The 20403-nt window shown below is 30.0% G+C and overlaps 1 protein-coding gene across 1 annotated transcript in view; it reads right to left on the reverse strand.

Annotated features, from left to right (window-relative positions):
- The window catches only part of gudu (Armadillo repeat-containing protein gudu), a 604246-nt gene that overhangs the window by 72334 nt on the left and 511509 nt on the right, over positions 1-20403 (reverse strand). The window contains exon 5 of the mRNA XM_075364673.1: positions 10265-10494. Within this exon, the coding sequence (XP_075220788.1) occupies positions 10265-10477 (213 nt within the window). The 5' untranslated portion in view covers positions 10478-10494. The remainder of the gene's footprint in view (positions 1-10264; positions 10495-20403) is intronic.

Here is a 20403-nt window from a genome sequence, read left to right on the forward strand (position 1 = left end):
TTATAAAAATAATATCTTCATTTATTGCTTTTTATTATTATTCATATTATACACTGTTACAGATAATATTAGTGAACAATCTAAATACTGAAAAGACACTAAAAGTCAGTTCCCCCCAATTACTAATAAGAAAAAAGTTAATAAAATTTTTACATTAATACGTGTTTAATATACATCAGTGGAAGTATTGAAAGTGTTGTCTGATGGCCCTTAAGCATTCATAGGAGTATTTAGTCACTGAATTTCACATTTTCTCTAATAATTTTAGTCCAATTTATAAAATCAACTGAGTTTTCAATCAACAGCTTGTGGTGGTTCAGGCCATTTGGATTTGAAGAAAATAATGTCTTTGTTGATTTCTCAGAATGAAAAATCACAAGACATCTGTATTATTCTTTTAGAGAAAGTTTGGTTGAGGAACTCTCTAACTTGAAGAACAATATGACGAGGCACCCCAGTTTGGTGACAAACACACGTATGGCCATATCAAAGACAAAGATGTTTAATAACTTGAGAATTACAACAAATCATATATCTCAAGATATGAATCACCTGTTAAAAGTTCAGTTAAAGAAATAAAGTGCAATACCAAACATGTAATCCAGGTATATTAAGTTCCTTTTCCATAATTACATGAGGATTTTCATCAGATCAATAAGCACAATTATGTTGGTCTACTTGACCATTCATTATGATGCATGATTCATCAGACCATATCAGTGAGCTAGAGAAATAAGGATCGGCTTCGCACTAAATAATATATTCCTTACAATAATCCGCCCTTCTGTCAAAATAATCTTGATGAAAGGCATGAAGCAATCTTGGGTAATAACACTTAAACTTCAGTTGCTTTAGATTCTTTTGTGTACCAATTCAGGGCTATTTCAAGCCTAATGGAAGCCTTTCTGGTTGACATTTGAGGAAGACTTGTTGCTAATGTCTCTACAAGAGATTTGTTTTCTAAAGTGCAGTTAGTTCTAGGCCTCTGATTGTGGAACATTTCCAACACCTAGTATTTTCAAATTTTATTTTTAGCATAAGCAAATTTTGACAAATCTGAAGTGGAGAATTAGGAAACTATGCATGGAATTCTTCAAGGGCAGCAGTATCCTTATTATTTCTCCACAAACACTGAGTATTCTCTATTTTTACTTATCATAATAAAGCTTAATGAATATCTACATCCATATTATTCTCTACCTGATCGTGATATATAGCTGATATTAAACGTGAAAAATTATTTAACAATTTTTACATATTTAAGCTTTAATTGGTGATGTTGGTGAATTCAGACTGATTAATTTGTATTAGTTTTACTTACATATTCAAATTATTATTACCTTAATTCTTATCCTATTTTTAATTATACAATTTTATATAAAATCTATTTTATGTTCGATACTTATTTCATTATAAAATTAATGAAAATAAAAGTAAAGTATAAAAAATAAACCCTATAAATTTTGTGTTTTTTTTGTTGTTTTTCTTTTAAATAGAGGGCTAACAGAATAATTATTTGGTTACACTGAAGCATAAAAATGCAATATTTGGTAAACTGCTTGGAAGGGCAGTGCACAGATAGACAATTCATGGAAAAATATTTTTCATCGTTATTACAGAGTTGAATGGATTGAAAAAAGAGAATACGGTCGAGAAGGAAGGAAGAGAGAGAGAGAGAGTGAGTGAGTGAGAGAGAGGGATAGAGAGAGAAGTTAAATTGTGTCAGTTCTTGAACATATTTCATCATAAAAATGAAATCTACATTTGCTCGTTTAGTTTTACAATTTAAAATCCCAGATATCTGACAGTATGTTGAGGGTATTATACTAACTTTATTACTTATATTTTAGAGTTCTATAGAATGGACAAATATTTAAGTACAGCCCAATAACCTATTACATTCCAATCAAGAATAAAATCAAATGTAATTTTTCATTCTGACTAGGGTAAAATATCTTTAGTAATAAAACTACAAATTAAAATTTATGTTCTTACTATACTATCCACTATGAAAATGATTTGTAACTGCACCAGCATTAATTTGTTTATTTATGTAGTTTTATTTAACTAATACATATAGTATAAATAAAACATTAAACTCCATGTATATACAGAATATATCAATAAGTTCTTCCGGTACTTTCATAACGTATTCTAGTAGTGTAAATAATGGAAAAAATTCATATAAATATATGTCCTAAAATGCTTCGTTTGCGAGTTACTGCTAGTGAAAGATTTCGCTCAGATTTCAGTTATTCTGGTGAAATCCGATTGTACTGAAATCTTTATGACGTTAAGGGGCAGAATTAGTGACTTCTTATGATTTTGACCTGAAAAATCGAATAAAATAGGTCCCAGAACCGTATCTGCATTAGTTTTTGAGAAATCTGGGGTAAATCCAATAAACTGGTTAAAAAAATCCTGTTTCTTATGTATGATGTACAATTACTTCGTTAAATGGGTAATAAACATAAAACTTTTAAACAAAACTTGTAGAGAATTTAATTCTTAACAAAATGTTGAGATAATTTGAATAAAACAAAGAAAAGTTAAAAAAATTACAATTTTATTTAGAAACAGTAAATTAATACATTTGTCTGAAAAGTACTTATTTAATGTAAACAAAAACCAGAATTTTTTTGGAGAAGTGAAAAATTTGTAAAGAAACTGCCGATTACACAAAAATTGTAAAATAAAAATAAATAGATAAAAATGACTTGCATATCATTTTTTTATTAATGACAGAAATGCAATAAATTATTTGAAAGATTATTATTTCAAAGTTTACAATAAAATAACAACAGCTAATAAACAATGCGCAATACTGTATTAGTGTTCAAATTATTCTGTAAGGTAAATTAAGTATATCGGATACTGCGAACTGTGCTGACGTTAGCGAAGGTTTTCTGTGAATTTTAGTTTGAACGTGATTCGTTTTCCGTTGAAGTAATGCCGTACTTATTTAAAACATAGGAATACGCTGATATGATATTCATTTTGGGTGTGTAATGGTAATGTTGTAACTATTGCAGTAGAATATGAAATATGTTTTCGAATCGCAGGATTCCAGATCCCAAAACAATTACCTAACTCGACTTTTCGCAATCTTCGGGAAATAGGTTCACTACCTAGTATTCGTACCAGCTACGAACGATGTGTCCAACACGACGTTGTTGTTATCGATGCAGTTCAGGCGTCAGTACACTTTCTTTCGCATACGAGATTTCTAATCGGATCGGAGTTTCGCATACCATTGTTTGGAGGACACTTAAATAAAACAAGTTTCATCCTTATCGTAAACAGCCAGTTCAACATCTACACCCAGGAGACGGTCCGCTTCGCTTAGAGTTCTGCAACTGGTAGAGTACAAATAGACAACTCTATAAGTATGCTTTGTTTACCGACGAGCCAAATTTCACTTGAAATGGTGTCAACAACTTAGGTAATGAGCATAAATGAGCAGAAGTATATCCTCATGAAACGGTGGAAGGCGATTTTCGACTCGGTGAATGATGAGGCTTTCTTCACAATCAGCTGCTTGGACCATTGATATTACTTGGCTGCTTAAATACTGAGGTCCACTTGTAAGCTTTCTTCAAGAAGAATTGCCGCAGCTGCTTGAAGATGTTCTTCTAGTGCTGAGACGCAAAGTAAACTTCCAGCATCGATGGCACGATGACAATGGATCGGTTGTGGAGGTCCTCATTTCTGGTTTCCAAGATTGCTAACACCTTTAAATTTTGGCGTCTGAGTATAGATAAAAAATGTATACAAAACAAAAATAAACTGTCGTGAGGAATTAATTGTCCACATTATAGATGTGGCTGAGCAACTTAAGGGTAGCCATTAAGAACAAAAAGAGCAACAAAAGCAGTATAGAAGTATGCTAAGAAATGAGTTGAAAATGACGACCACATTTTTCAACATTTTTTTATAAACTAGTATTTATAATGCACTTTGGTGTAGTGTACTGTTTCTAAATAAAATTTGAATTTTTCTAACTTTTTTTTTATTTTATTCAAATTATCTCACAGTTTTGTTCAAAATTAAATTCTTTACAAGTTTTATTTATAAATTTTATCTGTTTATTACCCATTTAACAGAGTAATTGTAAGTCAAACATAAAAAATAGGGTTTTTTTACCTCAATTTTTTGGTTAGCACACAAGGTTTCTCAAAACTACTGCAGATACGGTTGTGGGACCTATTTTATTTGATTTTTCAGATCAAAACCCAAAAGAAATTACTAATTCTGCCCCTAATTAATGTCCTAAAAATTGTTCAATACGACCTCATTTCACCAGGGTAGCTGAAATCCGAACTTAATCTTTCACTAGCCGTAATTCAGAAACGAAGCATTTTAGGAGTACTCGTTTGATTTTATTTACTTTTCCCATTATTTTCACGACTAAAATAGGTTATGAAAGTCCCAGGAGACCTTCGTGATACACTCTGTACATATATAAATATTATATATCTATGTGTATATATATATATATATATATATATTTATTTTGTAAAATGGTATTTTATTATTTTAGATACAATATATACAGTACTTATACCAAACGTGACCAACAGTTTTTGCCTCCAGACCGAATTGGAAAGAAAACAATTTTACACCGGCCGAACAAAATATTAAAATGAAAAAATGTCAAATACAAAAACAATTCATTTAAGTAAACAAAATTTTATTATGGAATTTATTATACTTTTATTTAGATTCATTAAAGAAAATGTTTGTTCACAATTATAAGTTGAGCTGAAGATTACTAAATATTTCTTGGCAAGTTATATTAAATTTCTGTATTTTCCATTATTCAATTGCTTATAAAAAAAGCTAATATTGAAATATTTTTCGCGGGCCGGATCCGACCCGCGGGCCATATTACTTGCACTATAATAATATATTATGTGTTTGTATATATACGAACAAATAAATTAGTATGCATAGAGGTGAATAATTATAATAATCATCAGTAGGATCCAACTTAGTTATAAAATACAATATATAAGTGGAGCATGCTAGATTACAATTAAAATTTTATTATATAATTTGAATACTTTAACTTTCAAAGAGCTTTTCCATGACGTCAATAAGTCATTTACTTATAACTGAAGTCAGAATTATCTATTATGATAAAATCTATTATAATTTAGTTTGTCTATTTTATAAGAGAACATATAAAATGGAAAATGGAAAACTTATAGAAACGCATACTTGTTTTGGTGAGCAATGTGATTAAATAATGTTTGGATTTTTTTTTAATCAAAATAATACAGATAATAAATACTTTCAATATAACGGGATATTTTCTTCCAGAGAACTGCTGGGTGCTAATTAACAACTTCTTCAGTGAATTTATTGGTAGCACAGGTTATAGCGTCATATAGCGTCACTTTAAATATGCGATCAAATAATATATACGATCTGTATTGTGTTTGTTCATTTAATATTTTGTTGTCAAATTTTTTATGTATGTAAATTAATAACATATTTTATTTAAACATGTTAGTTTTTCTGGCACTACATGTAAAATTTTCATGTCTTTGCATATGTCCTTTACTATGAGGTGATGAGGAAAATTTTATTGTATTGTATATACAGTGCTTGTATGTGTTTTTGGGGAATACACTTGAATGAATTATAATTTATTAACATATAAACTGATAAAAATAATAAATTTAATATTTAATAAGGTACTTTTCAAGAAGATGCCCGCAGCCGATCTATAGTTAGTCGGTTGTAGTAAGTTAGATGGTGCAACTGAAAGGAGAAAATAAATTAAAATTATAATCTAACTTTATATAATAAATAAATATATTTATAAGCATAATCTAACCAAACTTAATCTACGCTCGCTAACCTTGACTAGCTAGCGAAGGTTAGCGAGCGTAGGTTGTTCTGGTTAGATTATATTTATACTTTTTTATATATATATATATATATATATATATATATATACATTTTTTAAAATTTATTTATATAAATTTATTATACAGTGCACCTTCAATTTACGCGGGTGTTCAATTTCCGCGAATAATGAAATGGCGTAAATTGAGACTCACATTTAGAGCAGTAATACAGGTTAGGTTCTTGTTAAGTTATACAGTAAATGATATACGTAAATTACTGTACTCAAAAAATACTGTACTTTATTTTACTATTTTATTTTTACAGTATAATGTATGTACTTAAAAAGAAAAAAAATATACTATATATTTATCTTTTCCTTTCAGTGGCGCTATCTAACAACTAACTAACTAACTAACTACAACGACAAATAACTGCGGCTGCAGGCATCTTCTTGAAAAGTACCATTTAGTAATTTTAAAATATCACGCTTTAGTCAAGCTGTTCTATGAGGAGGTTATTGTTTTAAATCTTTATTATTATTTTGCTTGTTATTTTCAATTCTTTAAATTTTGGCATTTGAAGTCAGTACCAAATTACTATTTATTATTATTATTATTCCCTCTCTGGTAAGAACATGCGTACACCCTATTCTATTTTTTTAATGATAAATTAATTTTTTAGTGTGTAAAAATTGCTAAGTCTAACTGGTATTTGAACCCAGAACCCTCTGCATGAAAGACAGAGATGCTACCATTCTGCTATGTAAGAAAATTAAAAATAACAATCACAAAACTTACAAACCTCTATAGATTAATTTGGTGCTGAACTCAAAATTTAAAATCTAAAGGTTGAAAAAGTATTATTTCTTTCTAATGTGAATTTTTATTAAATTTCTTTTTATAAAAAGTTTATTTTATACATTTTTTTTTTAATTTTATGTAAATTTAAAATATGAAAAAGGGCCCATAAAACAGTGATGCTTGACAAAAGTTTTAACAAGAGATACAAAGATGAGGAATGGTATGTTCTAACTAAAATAACAAAAGAAGTGGATTTTAAAACATCATAAAAAGAGTGCTATTGAGCATATCCAAAGGTTTCTAGAATGCAGGAGTACATACTTTATTTTATTTACAGTAAGTTTTTCAATTGAATTTTGTGAATTTTTGAAGAAAACTACTTCAAACATCTGAAATGACATCGAGGTATAATTAAACAACAGTAAACAATGATGATATAAAAACTTTAAATTGTATTCATTGACAAATATTATAGTTAAAAAATCTTCTAGTTTATGATGGGATCACCAGAGGAACCTATGAAATAAGGAAAGAAATTATCAACTTTGGTCCATTTGGTAAAGGCAGAGAAGAATAATTATAATGAGCTGAATTGAGGACCTCTTCTTTTTTTAAAGTCGGTTAAGAAGTTGCTTGCCTAATATTATTTATATATATATTTTTTTTTTATGTCGGTTAAGAAGTTGTTTGTTTAATATCATATTTACTTAGCTGTTGGACCGGCCCAGGGGAGGGGAATAATAAAAAAAAAGAAGTTGTGTTAAACAAGTAAAAAATTATAAAGATTTTCTCAAACTTAATCCTTGGGTAAGTTAGTTTTGTGAAACTGAAATATAAATAAAATAGAAATAAATGAATTTTCATTTGAAAATAATTTGATTATCAGAACAATATCAGAAAATCCTGTTCTAAACAATGTTAATGACAATTCTAACAAATTAGAATATCTTCAAATTGTACTATGTACACTATTATTTGTTTAAAAATTAATTCCGCTTTAATTACATGGCTAATTTCTGTGGCAGAGTGGTAATGTCTTGGCCTTTCATTCGGAGGTCCTGAGTTTGAATCCCGGTCAGGCATGGCATTTTTCATACGCTACAAAATTCCATTTCCATATCCCACACACAAGCTTTGAGCTAATGTGGTGATTTCATCAAGTCAAAAAAAAAATTATGCGAAAAAAAAAATGATTTACAAATAAAGTACTTGCATAAAAACACAGTAAGCTTTATTGACTAATGACTATTTACAAAAAAAAGCTATCAAAATATAATAAAATAAAATTAAAAAGTTACTGTACATCAAAAATATAAAAGAAAATCAAGGTATGTGAAAAATGTAAACTAAATTGAGATAAGCTATGTAGTAATAATTACTATGAACTAATAAATAAGTTTTTTTTGTTCCACAACTATTATATTTACAATCGGCTCCTTAAGTGAAACTATAAGTAAATTATTTGATAACAAACAAAGATATCTTTGTTTAATTGTTTGATGATAAGGGGTTCTTAAGGAACTCCCATAATAAGTCAGCTATAATAAGTTATCAGTAAGCAATAATCTTATAGTTCATTAGTAAAGAATATATCTGCCAACACTGCATAGTCCATAAAAACAAACAATTAATAAATAAATAGTAAATAAAAAAAACAAATAAATAATCAAGCAATAGCTAGAATAAATAAGACTGAAAGAAAACTGTTTTTTTTTTTTAATTTATGCTTCACAAAAAACAACTTTGATAACAGATCACTGAACATACAAAGCACTCTTGGAATATTAAATCTTGGATATCCAATAGTGGATATTATTCACGTCTTAAATATCCACTATTGGATATCCACTCTTGGAATTCACTGAGCATACTTTCTTCCAGATTTGGTGGAACGTTGTAACATGCAACGTTCATTTTAACCTATAACTCATTCAGATTTTTATGAATAAATAATAAAAACTTAAATTTAAACATTAAAAACTGATATATAGTTCATAAAAATTATAAAATTATTTATTTCATTAAAAGTTAATATAACAGGACGTTAAGTGTATCAATTTTTAAATTAGAATGTGAACACATCTACATAGAAAAACACGCAAAATTAGATGTCATGCAGTCTCTATGTCCTACAAATTAACAATATGTGAGATTCCAAATGGGATCTTATAACCTGATGTTGACATTATGTAAAACCTCAATCTCATGATCTGAAATGGGATCTCATGACCAGGTAAAAAGGGCTCAAAAATTCGACTGGCAGACAAGTTGTTATGTTGATTTACTAATATTTATGTTTATTTTTTTTCAAATGTACAGTAAGTACACTAAACTGATTTCTTTTTGGCCAGTCTTTAACTGAGTAGTGTTCATCTGTAGCCTTACCATCCCATAAACACAAGAAACACATATATTTTGTAAAGCCACTCTGGAGACTGAGAAGAAGCCCTATCACTTTCAGTTCAGCAATAATTCATCATGAGTGTTCATTGTACATAATAGCTTTTAAAATCCTTTGACGTACTTTCATATGTTTCTTTCATTCCTACAATATGTACTACTGGTGTAGAAGAAAATGTATTTGAGTTATGTAACAACCTGCCTTTAAGCTTCTTTTTGATGAGTATAAATAAATGCCAATCATGAATAACATATTCACTGTTCTGTTCAAGCATTAGCCCCCTAACAACATGACAGGAAATTACACCATCTCTTCTTTGAAGTATTTCAGTAAATTTTTATTTCTATTTTTGTTTTTCTATATACTGAAATTTTACTATCCTTGTTTAATAAATTCTATTCTTTAAGACGCGAACCTAGGAGTTCTACATGTTGTTTCGACAAATACAAGTCACAAATTAGGTCCCTCAGTTCTGCTTGTGTGATAAGGTGAGGTTCAGTATTTGATTCTTCTGTAATATCTATTGAAGTTGAGGATTCATTGTTTGAGCCTTCTGGGGAATCAGAAATCTCTTTCCAAGAAGTTGGAGTGATTGAAATTGGTAAATCAACACCATGAAGTATTGGTCTCATAGCTGAACCAACATTTGGGTATGCAGTACTGCTTTTATTATTTGAACTGAAACCAGTAACATTTGTTAAGCAAAAATAGCAACCATAATGGGTAGTAGGCTCTTGCCAAATCATAGGTATGCTAACAGGCAAATGCTTATTTTTCCTTTTAACCACTGGGTTAGTTTAACGTAGCACTTGATGCGTACTACATATGGAGCCCAGGATTTATCTTGGTCTCCCAAGGGACAGTCAAAATAATGTTTGTAAGCAGCTTTCAGCAGATTCGATATTGGTTTTCATTGACTTTGGTAAATTTTCCGCAAATTTAACAAAAAAATCATTGGAGAATTTTTACAAGCTCCATTTTTATTCATTGTAAAATAAAAAAATTTTTAATGAATGAAAGTAAACTAAAATATTACAGAAATATTTGTTTAAAAAAAAAATAAAGTTTTTATAAATACTTAATTACTTAAAACACTTCATAAACTTGTTTCACCATGTAGTGTAATAAAACACAGCATGAAACACACACACACACACATTACGTAAACTAAATAATAATAACCAAAAAATATATCCATATTTCATACCTTCATATATTTAACAAGTTTTTGAATATGCCAATATTCTGTTGGCATATCAGAACTTTTTACTGTTAAACTCGGAAGTTCAATTTCTTCTTCAGAGCTTCCTTCTTCCACTGAAGATTCACTGTCACCATCCGGTTCTCTAACAATAACTACTCTTGGTCCACCAATATCTCTTTCAGGTCTAGCACTAACTTCTGGATCTCTTGCGCTCATCTTTAATTCTTTAAGACCTAGAAGTTAAAAAAAAATAAAATAGTAGTAATTGAATGAATAAATAAGTCTATCGAACCATAACTGTAAAATTATATAACTGTTACAGTGAATGTAACTGTGGTGGATATAGTTTATAACTTGGAATTTTGTATACCTTTAGATATATAATGCAAGAAAATAAATTAAAAGTTTTATAAAGTAGAGAAGAAAAATCATTAAATGCAATCTCAGTCAAAACTTTCTTTTAATTTAACAGTAACTGGAAGGGCTTTTTAAGTGTTTTATTCTTTATTCAGAAGAAAAAAGAGAAGATGAGATCTGGATTACCTACAGTGTTATTAGTAATATAATAATGTTATTAAGTAACATAATGTTTTAAGTATTCTGTGGTGAAATGAAGATAATAAATTAAAGATCTGGCGAATATTTAACAATAATGTGTATCTTTATTGAACGCAAGGGCCTAACTGATAGTTACTGATCAAACAATTATATTAGCGACATGTGCATAAAATTCAAGCATAATAACAGATAAATTAACCTTAATATCTGTTTCACAGTGAGAAAGCCAAAAATGTGTTAGCTACATTTAATCTTTGTTATATATACTTTTAGTATAAAAAATATGTGACACAGTATCTTTTATTTCAATTTCAAAAATCAAAATCAATTGACTGAAAATTAAAATTATTACCACTTTTTTTGGTTACTATTAACAAATCTTGTATATTTGTACAAGAGAGCCCCAGAGTGTGTCTAATTTATTGCTATAACTTGCTTTGAAAATATAAAGGTAACATACAAAGTAAACATGTTTGTTTTTTATGGCCTTTAATATAGTTTCTAGATAAATAATGAAAATGTGTTTGTGTGTGTGTGTGTGTGTGTGTGTATACACATAAGTACACATTCACATTCGCTCACTTACACAAAGCTTTGGTAGGTGGGCTTATTACATTAATAATTATCAAGAGAGAGTAATTCATTAAAGCAAAACAAAATAGTCTGTGAAATATAATAATAAATTTCAAACGAAGAATAAAAAAGGCAAAAAAAAAATCTAACCAGATTTCAGTATGTAAAAAGGGAATATTTAAAGTTTAGATTTTTAATTAAATATAAAACTAATGATTCTTTCTTTTTTTATTTTAGTTGATGGAGTAGCTGTTGGTACTATTTTTTTTCACACAACCACCCAACCATACGCAAACACATAAACCTTTACTCTTTTTCAAGAGTCAACGCAGAACTTATTTATACTTAGAAAATTTTAAAAATGATTCATTCGGTTCTATTGTTTCCATTTTAAAAGTAAATTCCGGTATCATGTTTTTGATTACTCTAATATTTTTTATTATTATTTCAAATTCAATTACAGTGAAATACTGATTACCCGAACACCAATTTTCCGGATGTCCAACTGTTTACATCTGCACTAGGCAATTAAAAAAAATTGATACACTAAAAAAATTAAATAATAGTCAAAGAAAGTGTTGCAGGATATGTATTTTTATCGATTTTTGTTTTACTGGACTTTTTAACTGACTTCTTTGCAATTCCTATAACACAAAAATACGTAAATTTAGGCTTGTGTTAAGCTAATTATAAACTAACTTCTTAAAAGATTGATGAAAGCACATTAATTGGTGAAGCATGAACCATTATGTAACAATGTAATCACTTGAATCCAGAACAACCACCCAAAAAAGCTCATGAATTTTTGTCTGCGACTACGGACCGCCTGGAACGACAAAAAAGAATACGAATCTATTCAGATCCTGTATTTAAAATGCTACGTGATCTTGTAGCTCATAAACAAAGATTAACAAAAGTGGGTATAGATTACAAATTTTTTTTAAAGAAGAAATAGCGTTAGATTTTTAAAAGTATGTTTGGATTTTTGACTGTCACTAAGTTTTAGTCTAATGTACTGTAATTTTTCCGATTTGTTGTAATTTTTAAGAAGTTATATTTGTTATAATTTACAGCAACTTAATTAAGTTTCACTTCAATTGATTTTTTTATAAGTTTTTATTTTAATAAGCTTTTTAAAATACATATTTATTAAACAGAAAGGTAGTAAATTTTAATTTCGTTCGGATAATTTTTGTAGATTCTGGTTCTTTTATTAACATATTTCTACTCAATGATTCTTTTTGTAACGTTTTAGTGTACCTGTTTTTTTATTATGTTGTAGTTATATTCTGAATATCTTTTTAATTCTATTAAATTTCATTTAGTTTTAAACATTTTCGTCTTTTTATAAAGTGTATTACTCATTCAAGATTAGAATGCATGTCCATTACATATGATAAACCTTTTTTAATTTTCCAATTATCCGGATTCGGTCTTGCAAACGCCAGTCCGATAATCGGCGTTCCACTGTATTATTATTATATTATTATTTTCAAGAATGATCTAAACATTTAAATATTTCCCCCAAAATATCTTCCATTATGGAAGTCAAGAGTTCTAAGGTTTGAGTCCTTGTAAATGCACTTTTATATGAATTTGAATACTAGACTATGGGTACCGGTATTCTTTGGTGGTCAGGTTTCAATTAACTACACGTCTCAGGAGTGGTCGACCTAAGTCTGTTCCAGACTACATGTTTATCGGTACATTTACACTAACACTGCAGTTACTCACGCCTGGTAAGTCGGTACCAATAATTGCATTTACCTATACAAACACACACACACACACACACACACACACACACACACACACACACACACACACACACACACACACACACACACACACACACAATATATATATATATACACACACATACACTCACACATTTACTCAGATCCGGCAGTAAGTGGAAAACTGGTTGGAAAAAAAGACAACCTTCTACACCGATGAATAGATACAGAATTTTGTAAATAAAACTTATTTCTATTTTATAAAGTTAGTTATCAAAATTAATATATTTTTCTATATATTAGATACTGCAGTTGTAAGCAACTCGACGTAAAGTCGTAAGTCAAATCTGAGAATAGCATAACAATTTTTAGTAAGATAAGTACTCCGTGCAGTCTTAAAAAAAGTGGCAAGTGAAATGGTTTCCTGTTGCCTTATAAATTTTATATATTACCATAAATCAGCATGCAAAGCTCAGTGAAACAAACTTATTAGTCCTGCAAATGATACTTTTACTCTGTTTATTGCAGGTATTAATGATATAGTGAACATAATTACTCTCAATGAAATCAAGCAGTACCTCTTTTTGCTCAGACGCTTACAACTATAAATGGACTGCTGGTTTAATGAAAGAAATTAATTTATCACTTAACCGTTAAAAATTAATGTGCTATTTATACAGTGGGAAAATTATAATATAGAAAACATAATTATAAATAACATTTTAAAGATTTAAAGAAATCCACTGATTGTTGTATAAATTTAACTATTTAGAGATTGAAATTTATGAGGAAATCGGCTCAATTAACAGTTTGAAATAAACTTACCTTCATAAAATATATTACAAAAACACAAACGAATTTGCAATGAATATTTTTAAAGCGAATTAAATAAAATAATTGGTTTTATTAAAAAATAACAAAATCAGTAATAATTTTTATTTAACTATTTAAAAAATTAATAAAGAAGAAAGAATAACATTAAAAAAAGCTGATAAAACGTTTAACCTCACTAAAATGTTAATACATTTTAGATGTATTAACATCTAAAACTCACAAAATGTTTCGCTGTATCGATCAAACAAAGGCAATTGTGGATACGGATGTACAGGCTGTTTATAGTATCCGTTATGCGCAAGTTAATGTAACATATAACTTTAACATAGATTACTTTAGAAGCGTAATCAAATTTAAAAAAATAATAATAAATAATCCATGAAATAAAAAATTAAATAGAGGACAATACAATAGAGTCTTGTTTCTTAAATTTTTAGTACGAGAATTTTTAAACTATATGAAATTCAAAAGTCGAAAAATAGACTAATCCGAGGAAGGGACGATCAGAAAGAATTTATTATTTTAAATTTATTATTTAAATTTGACTGATCAGAGAGAAGTAACATTTATTTTTTTAATAACTACAGGATAGTAGCCCATTAAAACACAGTTACAATTATATATGCGAGATGAATTTTGTAGCGCACAAAAAGGTTCCAAGCCAGGCCGGAATTCGAAATCAGAACTTTCCGATGAAAGACAGAAAAGCTACATCCCATTCGAAGGTCAGCATATAATTAGAAATACCAGTATAAATTATAACTTTAAGAAAAGACCTCACCCTTAGAAATTTGATTTAAACAATTATTTTAAAGACTGATGATATTCCTGGTAGTATTTAAAAAATCCCTTTCGGCACGCCGGAAGGTGGAGGTAGATTTCACCGGTGCTATCTAGGGCATAAACAAATTTCCACCTTAAAGATAAGAAAAACTTTAAATTTACTTAATACAACAATGGTTGCACGTGAAAAAAAGTTTCACATGTTTAGCATACGACAAGCCCCATCTTCTTACAATTCCAGCAATATTTTGGTCATCCCTTAAGGGTTGGTCATATCAAAAATTGTTTCAACAAAGGTTTTTGGTAATGTTTAGAGGACTAACGATCGTTTAAACCGATTCGATACTGTATCTATTAAGGGAGGTATGATTTTTTTGTCTTCGAAACCCCATTTTTCCCGCCTCCTGAGCCAGTGGTTGGTGATATCAAAAAACTTTACTGAAATAAGTTTTAGGCCCTTATCCAAAGAATAATAGGAACTTTAAATGAATTCGATATTTTACTTAAAAAGAAAGTTATAGCGATATTTTGTTTTTTTCGAAAAAGCCCCCCATTTCCACCTCCATGGTCTAACTTTTAATATTAACAAACTCGACCGAGAGTTTGGGTCGTTATATTTTATGTATCAATATGAAACTGATTGGCGCAAAATTACGGCAGTTATCATAAACCTTTGAACTGACGGTGGTTTTGTGGTCTGAGCGATGTGAAACACGAAGATATGTGGAAATTTTCCGGAAGTCGAATCATGGTACCCATTACAATAGATAGCTTTCTTTTGAAATCTATCTTATCTTTTAAAGTCTTAGCTGCTGTTGTAATTCCCTGATAAATCTAATTAATGAATCTTTCAGCGACGGAGTATTTCCCAGCCACCTTAAGACGTTTGTTGTTATTCCTCTCCTAAAGAAAGGTTCGACATTTAATTAAAAAAAATTATAGACCGCTTTTGGTATTGTCCGTATTTTCTAAAGTATTTGAAAAAAATTACGAAAAAATCGCCTTTTAACTTTTCTTGAAAAGCATACGGTATTAACAAACTTTCAACACGATGTAAAATAAAATACAAACGGATCATTATTTTAACGTTTACCTAAATTACTAACTAGAACTAAATAAGTATTTTAATCGTAAACAATTATTATCACTAATTTTAAAGAAATTAGTAAAAATTAATTTACATTTATATAAAATAAAAATTGAAAATTATAGATAATAAAATTCCATTGTGATAAGTGGAATTTATTTATCAACCAATCCAGTAAGAAAAGGTCTTTTCTTACTGGAGTATTTCCTTAATATAAGATACTTCAATTATTGGAATAATAGATCTAAAATAACAGAGAAAATAACAATTTAAAATCGGGTAAAAATTGAAGATTAATATACTTATGCATTAGAATATTCTATAAAAATTATTTACCGCTTGAAAATTGAAATACCTGATCAAGATTCGAATCTAGAATCTTGCAGATAAAAGACACATAAGTAACTACTGTGTCTTGTTTTATAATTAATTCTAAATTATTTATATTTATGTACTTTTGGTTGCATTTTAATATTTATTTCTTCTATATTAAGTAAATTTTATAATTTAACGATTTACTATTGTTATCTGTTATACTCGTACAACTCCTTTCTGAGATAAAACTTCTCGTGTATTTGGTGAATGTAAATTTTGTGAAAACTGACAGGAATTACATCCTACTAAAAGAGATAATATTTGAAAGGAGATAATATGAATGAAAGATAGATAGAGAGAGAGAGAGTCAGAGAGAGAAAAGATGGAAAGAGAAAGTTGGTGGGAGAGAGATTGAAAGTCAGAATAAACAGAGTAAGAGAGTTTGAAACTGAAAACAGGAAAGAAAGGAAATATTAAAACAAGATGAACAACATACGCGTTTGCGTTTCTAATCTGTAAGAAATGAACAATAGAGTTACTTTACGCAATAGTATAAAAAAAAAAATGTCTACTAATTTAGTAATTAAAAGTGATTTCAGACATCAACTAAATTTTTTGTCAATATTTTACAAGAACAGTTTAATATAAATATATATATATATATATCGCATGCATACAAATTATTTTTAATACGATCAAAGATTCGACAAGAATATGCATGTATTTATAAAATTAATATGAAATCACAAATTTGATTCTAAATAGTTTTCAAATATTAATAACATTATTGAAGTTGGCAAGAAAGTACTTTCGATTTTCACAAATAGAGGATACCTTTATGTTTGTTTTCTAACAACTTCTGTAAATGTTACGATTTTTTCTTTTCGCATTGCATTTTTTGATTACAGTCACTTTTCTTTTAGCATACTTGTCGCGTATTCGCGGTTCGATCAGGATACTGAGAGATTGACAATTGAAAATGTTTATATAATTACAATTTATTAGTTTAACAATATATAATATAAATAAAATAAGACCAATCAGCAATAATAAAAATGACAATAATAAGAAGAATAATAACAATAATGATAACAACTGTCAATAATAATAAACAATGATTACATACAAAATAGAATTTAAAGTAAGATCAGAACTTATTTACTGATAGTAGATCGTGAAAACTAGAATTCAGTTTAGTTGACAAATTCATTATAATGATCGCAAACATCTACACCTTTTACAGCTAGTACTTTATTAACTACAATAATACAATAGATAAGATAAATATGAAGTTTACTCAATTCTATTCTTTGCACATCCTTTACCGTTTACAAATAAAACTACCCCAACAATTTATGAATGAGTTCAATATTTTATCCCTTTCACTAACTGTCTATAGTCACTCACCGAACAAACTCCTGCGGTCTCCCACTGTCCTCACGGAATTCTTCTGACGTCACTTCACACTTGTACAAACACGCCCAATCTCGCTTCTTTACTGACTCGCATAATAAATCCTCTCTTAAAACTGATCTTAACTCGTCTCTCCTGCAGTATTTATACTACTATTCTCTTGACCGGCAGAACCAGACCCAAGTTGAAGCGTGAGAACCAACGTTCGAGTCCTTGCATTTTCCCATGAATTCTTACTTTAGTCCGGTTATTTTTCTCATGGAACAACATCTGTGGTAGGTGCGTCGTTGGGCAGTATTAAAATAAAAGATTGTTAAATGGACCTGTTAACCTTAGAAAAGGGATTCCCTTTAGTCCCCATCTGAATTCCTTCCATTATTATATTTTCTACAACTCTCTTCTTAATTGGCAGGAATCCGTTACTCAAGTCCGTTATACCGGCCTTGATACAATACTTTAAAAGCAAATCGTGTGTAATTTTGTTTGCACCTGTTAGTTTATGGTCAATTTTAACATGCTGTGCAGAAACGAACATTTTCGACGTATTTTACATTTTTATTTCCATAAAGGCAAGAAAGTTGCTGAGGCTCACAATTAAATATGTAAAGTTTAAATGCAGTAACTTACGCAATAGGTGGGACCGAGCGATAATCGTGTAAGTCAAATTCGAGTAAGTCGGGGTACAATTTTGCATATACGAGGGTTATTTTTTTCAAGGTCCGATCGGTCACGAAATTAAAACCAAAGTGAAAATAAAAAAAATTTTATTTGTAACAAGTACTTACATAGTTACGCTATTTTTCTACATAGTCGCCACTCCGATTTAGACATTGTCGTAGCGTGGTATCAACTTTCCAATACCCTCGTCATAAAACGGAGTCGTCTGTGTTTTCAGCCATGTTTCTACGCTGGTCTGCAGCTCGATGTCTGTGCCAAAATTTTGTCCTCCTAGCCAGCGTTTCATGTGAGGAAAGAGGTGATAATCGGATGGAGCCAAGTCCGGGCTGTATGGTGGGTGATCAAACACTTCCCAACGAAAACGCTGCAGGAGCTTCTTTGTTACAGCTGCAGTGTGCGGCCGAGCATTGTCATGGAGAAAGACAATGCCTGATGACAACATTCCTCTCCGCTTATTCTGAATTGCCCTTCGTAGACGTTGAAGAGTCACGCAGTATGAGGCTGCAGTGATTGTCGTGCCACGTTCCATGAATTCCACCAAGAGAACTCCATTCCGGTCCTGGAACACAGTAGCCATACACTTTCTGTTGGAGAAGGTTCGCTTGAACTTCTTTGGTTTACTGGGAGAATGAGAATGCATCCACTATTGTTTTTGTTTTGGATTGTTCTTTTGTTTCTTCAGTTTCGAAATGGACCTATGTCTTGTCCCCTGTGACCATTTTGTTCAAAAAATCTTCCCCTTCATTGTGGTAGCGCTGGAGAAACGTTAGGGAGACGTCCATTCTCATTGTTTTGTGATAGTCGGATAGCATCTTGAGAGCCCATCTCGCACACAGTTTGCGGTACTGAAGTCTCTCACTCACAATGGTGTAGAGAGCTGACCTTGAAATTTCAGGAAACGAATCACTCAATACAGAAATTATGAACCGACGATTTTCTCGAATTGCCTCATCCACTCGCTCAACGAGATCATCGGTTGACACTCGCTTCCTTCCCTGACCGCCTGCATCATGAACATCTGTACGTCCTGCTCTAAAGTTCCTGCACCATTGTCGCACTTTGCTGTCACTCATTGAAGTTTCACCGTACACATTACTTATTCGTCGATGAATTTCAGCTGCATTACACCCCTCAGCCTGAAGAAATCGAATTACCGCACAAACTTCACACTTGGCGGGAGATACTATTGTTGTAGACATATTTACGTGCGTGTTCAGAAGTAAACGAAGTGACACGGCGTAATTGAAGACCATACTAGAGACGCTGCGCAACACATATGCGCAAAGGTTCATCCTATTTTTGCGCGGGTTTTTATTTCGCGACCGATCGGACCTTGAACAAAAAAATAACCCTCGTAAATACATACAAATTATATTTAATTGGGATCAGAGACTAAAGAAAACAATAATTTAGAAGAAAAATGTGTAATAAAATCGTAGATAAAATAATACTTACAACAAATTATATTACATATTATGAATTGCAAAAATGTAAACCGAAGTTATTTTGACGTAGAAGGCTTCATAAAATCAAACAAAGTCGTCTGATAGATCAACAATTTGATCTGACGCAAAATTTCCTCGAAGCATGCTAATATAATTTTTTTATTCCTTGTTTTGTAGCAGAAATGCGCTCTTCATTGGAGTCTATGTTTTCCAAAATTTTGAACTCTTTTTCAATTGAACTGAGACCTTCTGTCAAGTTTCCAATAGTCATTTGATTTTCTAGTTGAACTGGGTCTAAAGAATCAGATTCTTCAATGTCTTGCTCTTGCTCACGTATTTCTATGAGTTCATCAGTTCTCAGCTCATCATTGTGTGAATCCAACAGTTTTTGAATGTCATCACTATCTACTTCAAAGCCCTTCAAAGCAAAAGATAACGATTTAATTTTGTTATAAAAGAATTCAATTTGACCAGTCTAAGAAAATTTGTCATCTATTAGAATACGCAGAAATTTCTCTGTTTGGACAACAGAAATATTGTTGTTATCGTTAATATTACTGTTTTAGCGATATTGTAAGCACGTTTATTGGGGAAATTAACGGGCAAGCACGTACTTCATTACATTCCCGTTGGGTTTTTCTGTACTAAACGATTGTTTTTATTATATATGTAATAATAATTATATGAAAAAAATAGCTTTTACATTTGGATGTGTAGAAA

The sequence above is a fragment of the Lycorma delicatula genome, chromosome 4, assembly GCF_047948215.1.
Source record: "Lycorma delicatula isolate Av1 chromosome 4, ASM4794821v1, whole genome shotgun sequence".
NCBI lineage: Eukaryota > Metazoa > Arthropoda > Insecta > Hemiptera > Fulgoridae > Lycorma > Lycorma delicatula.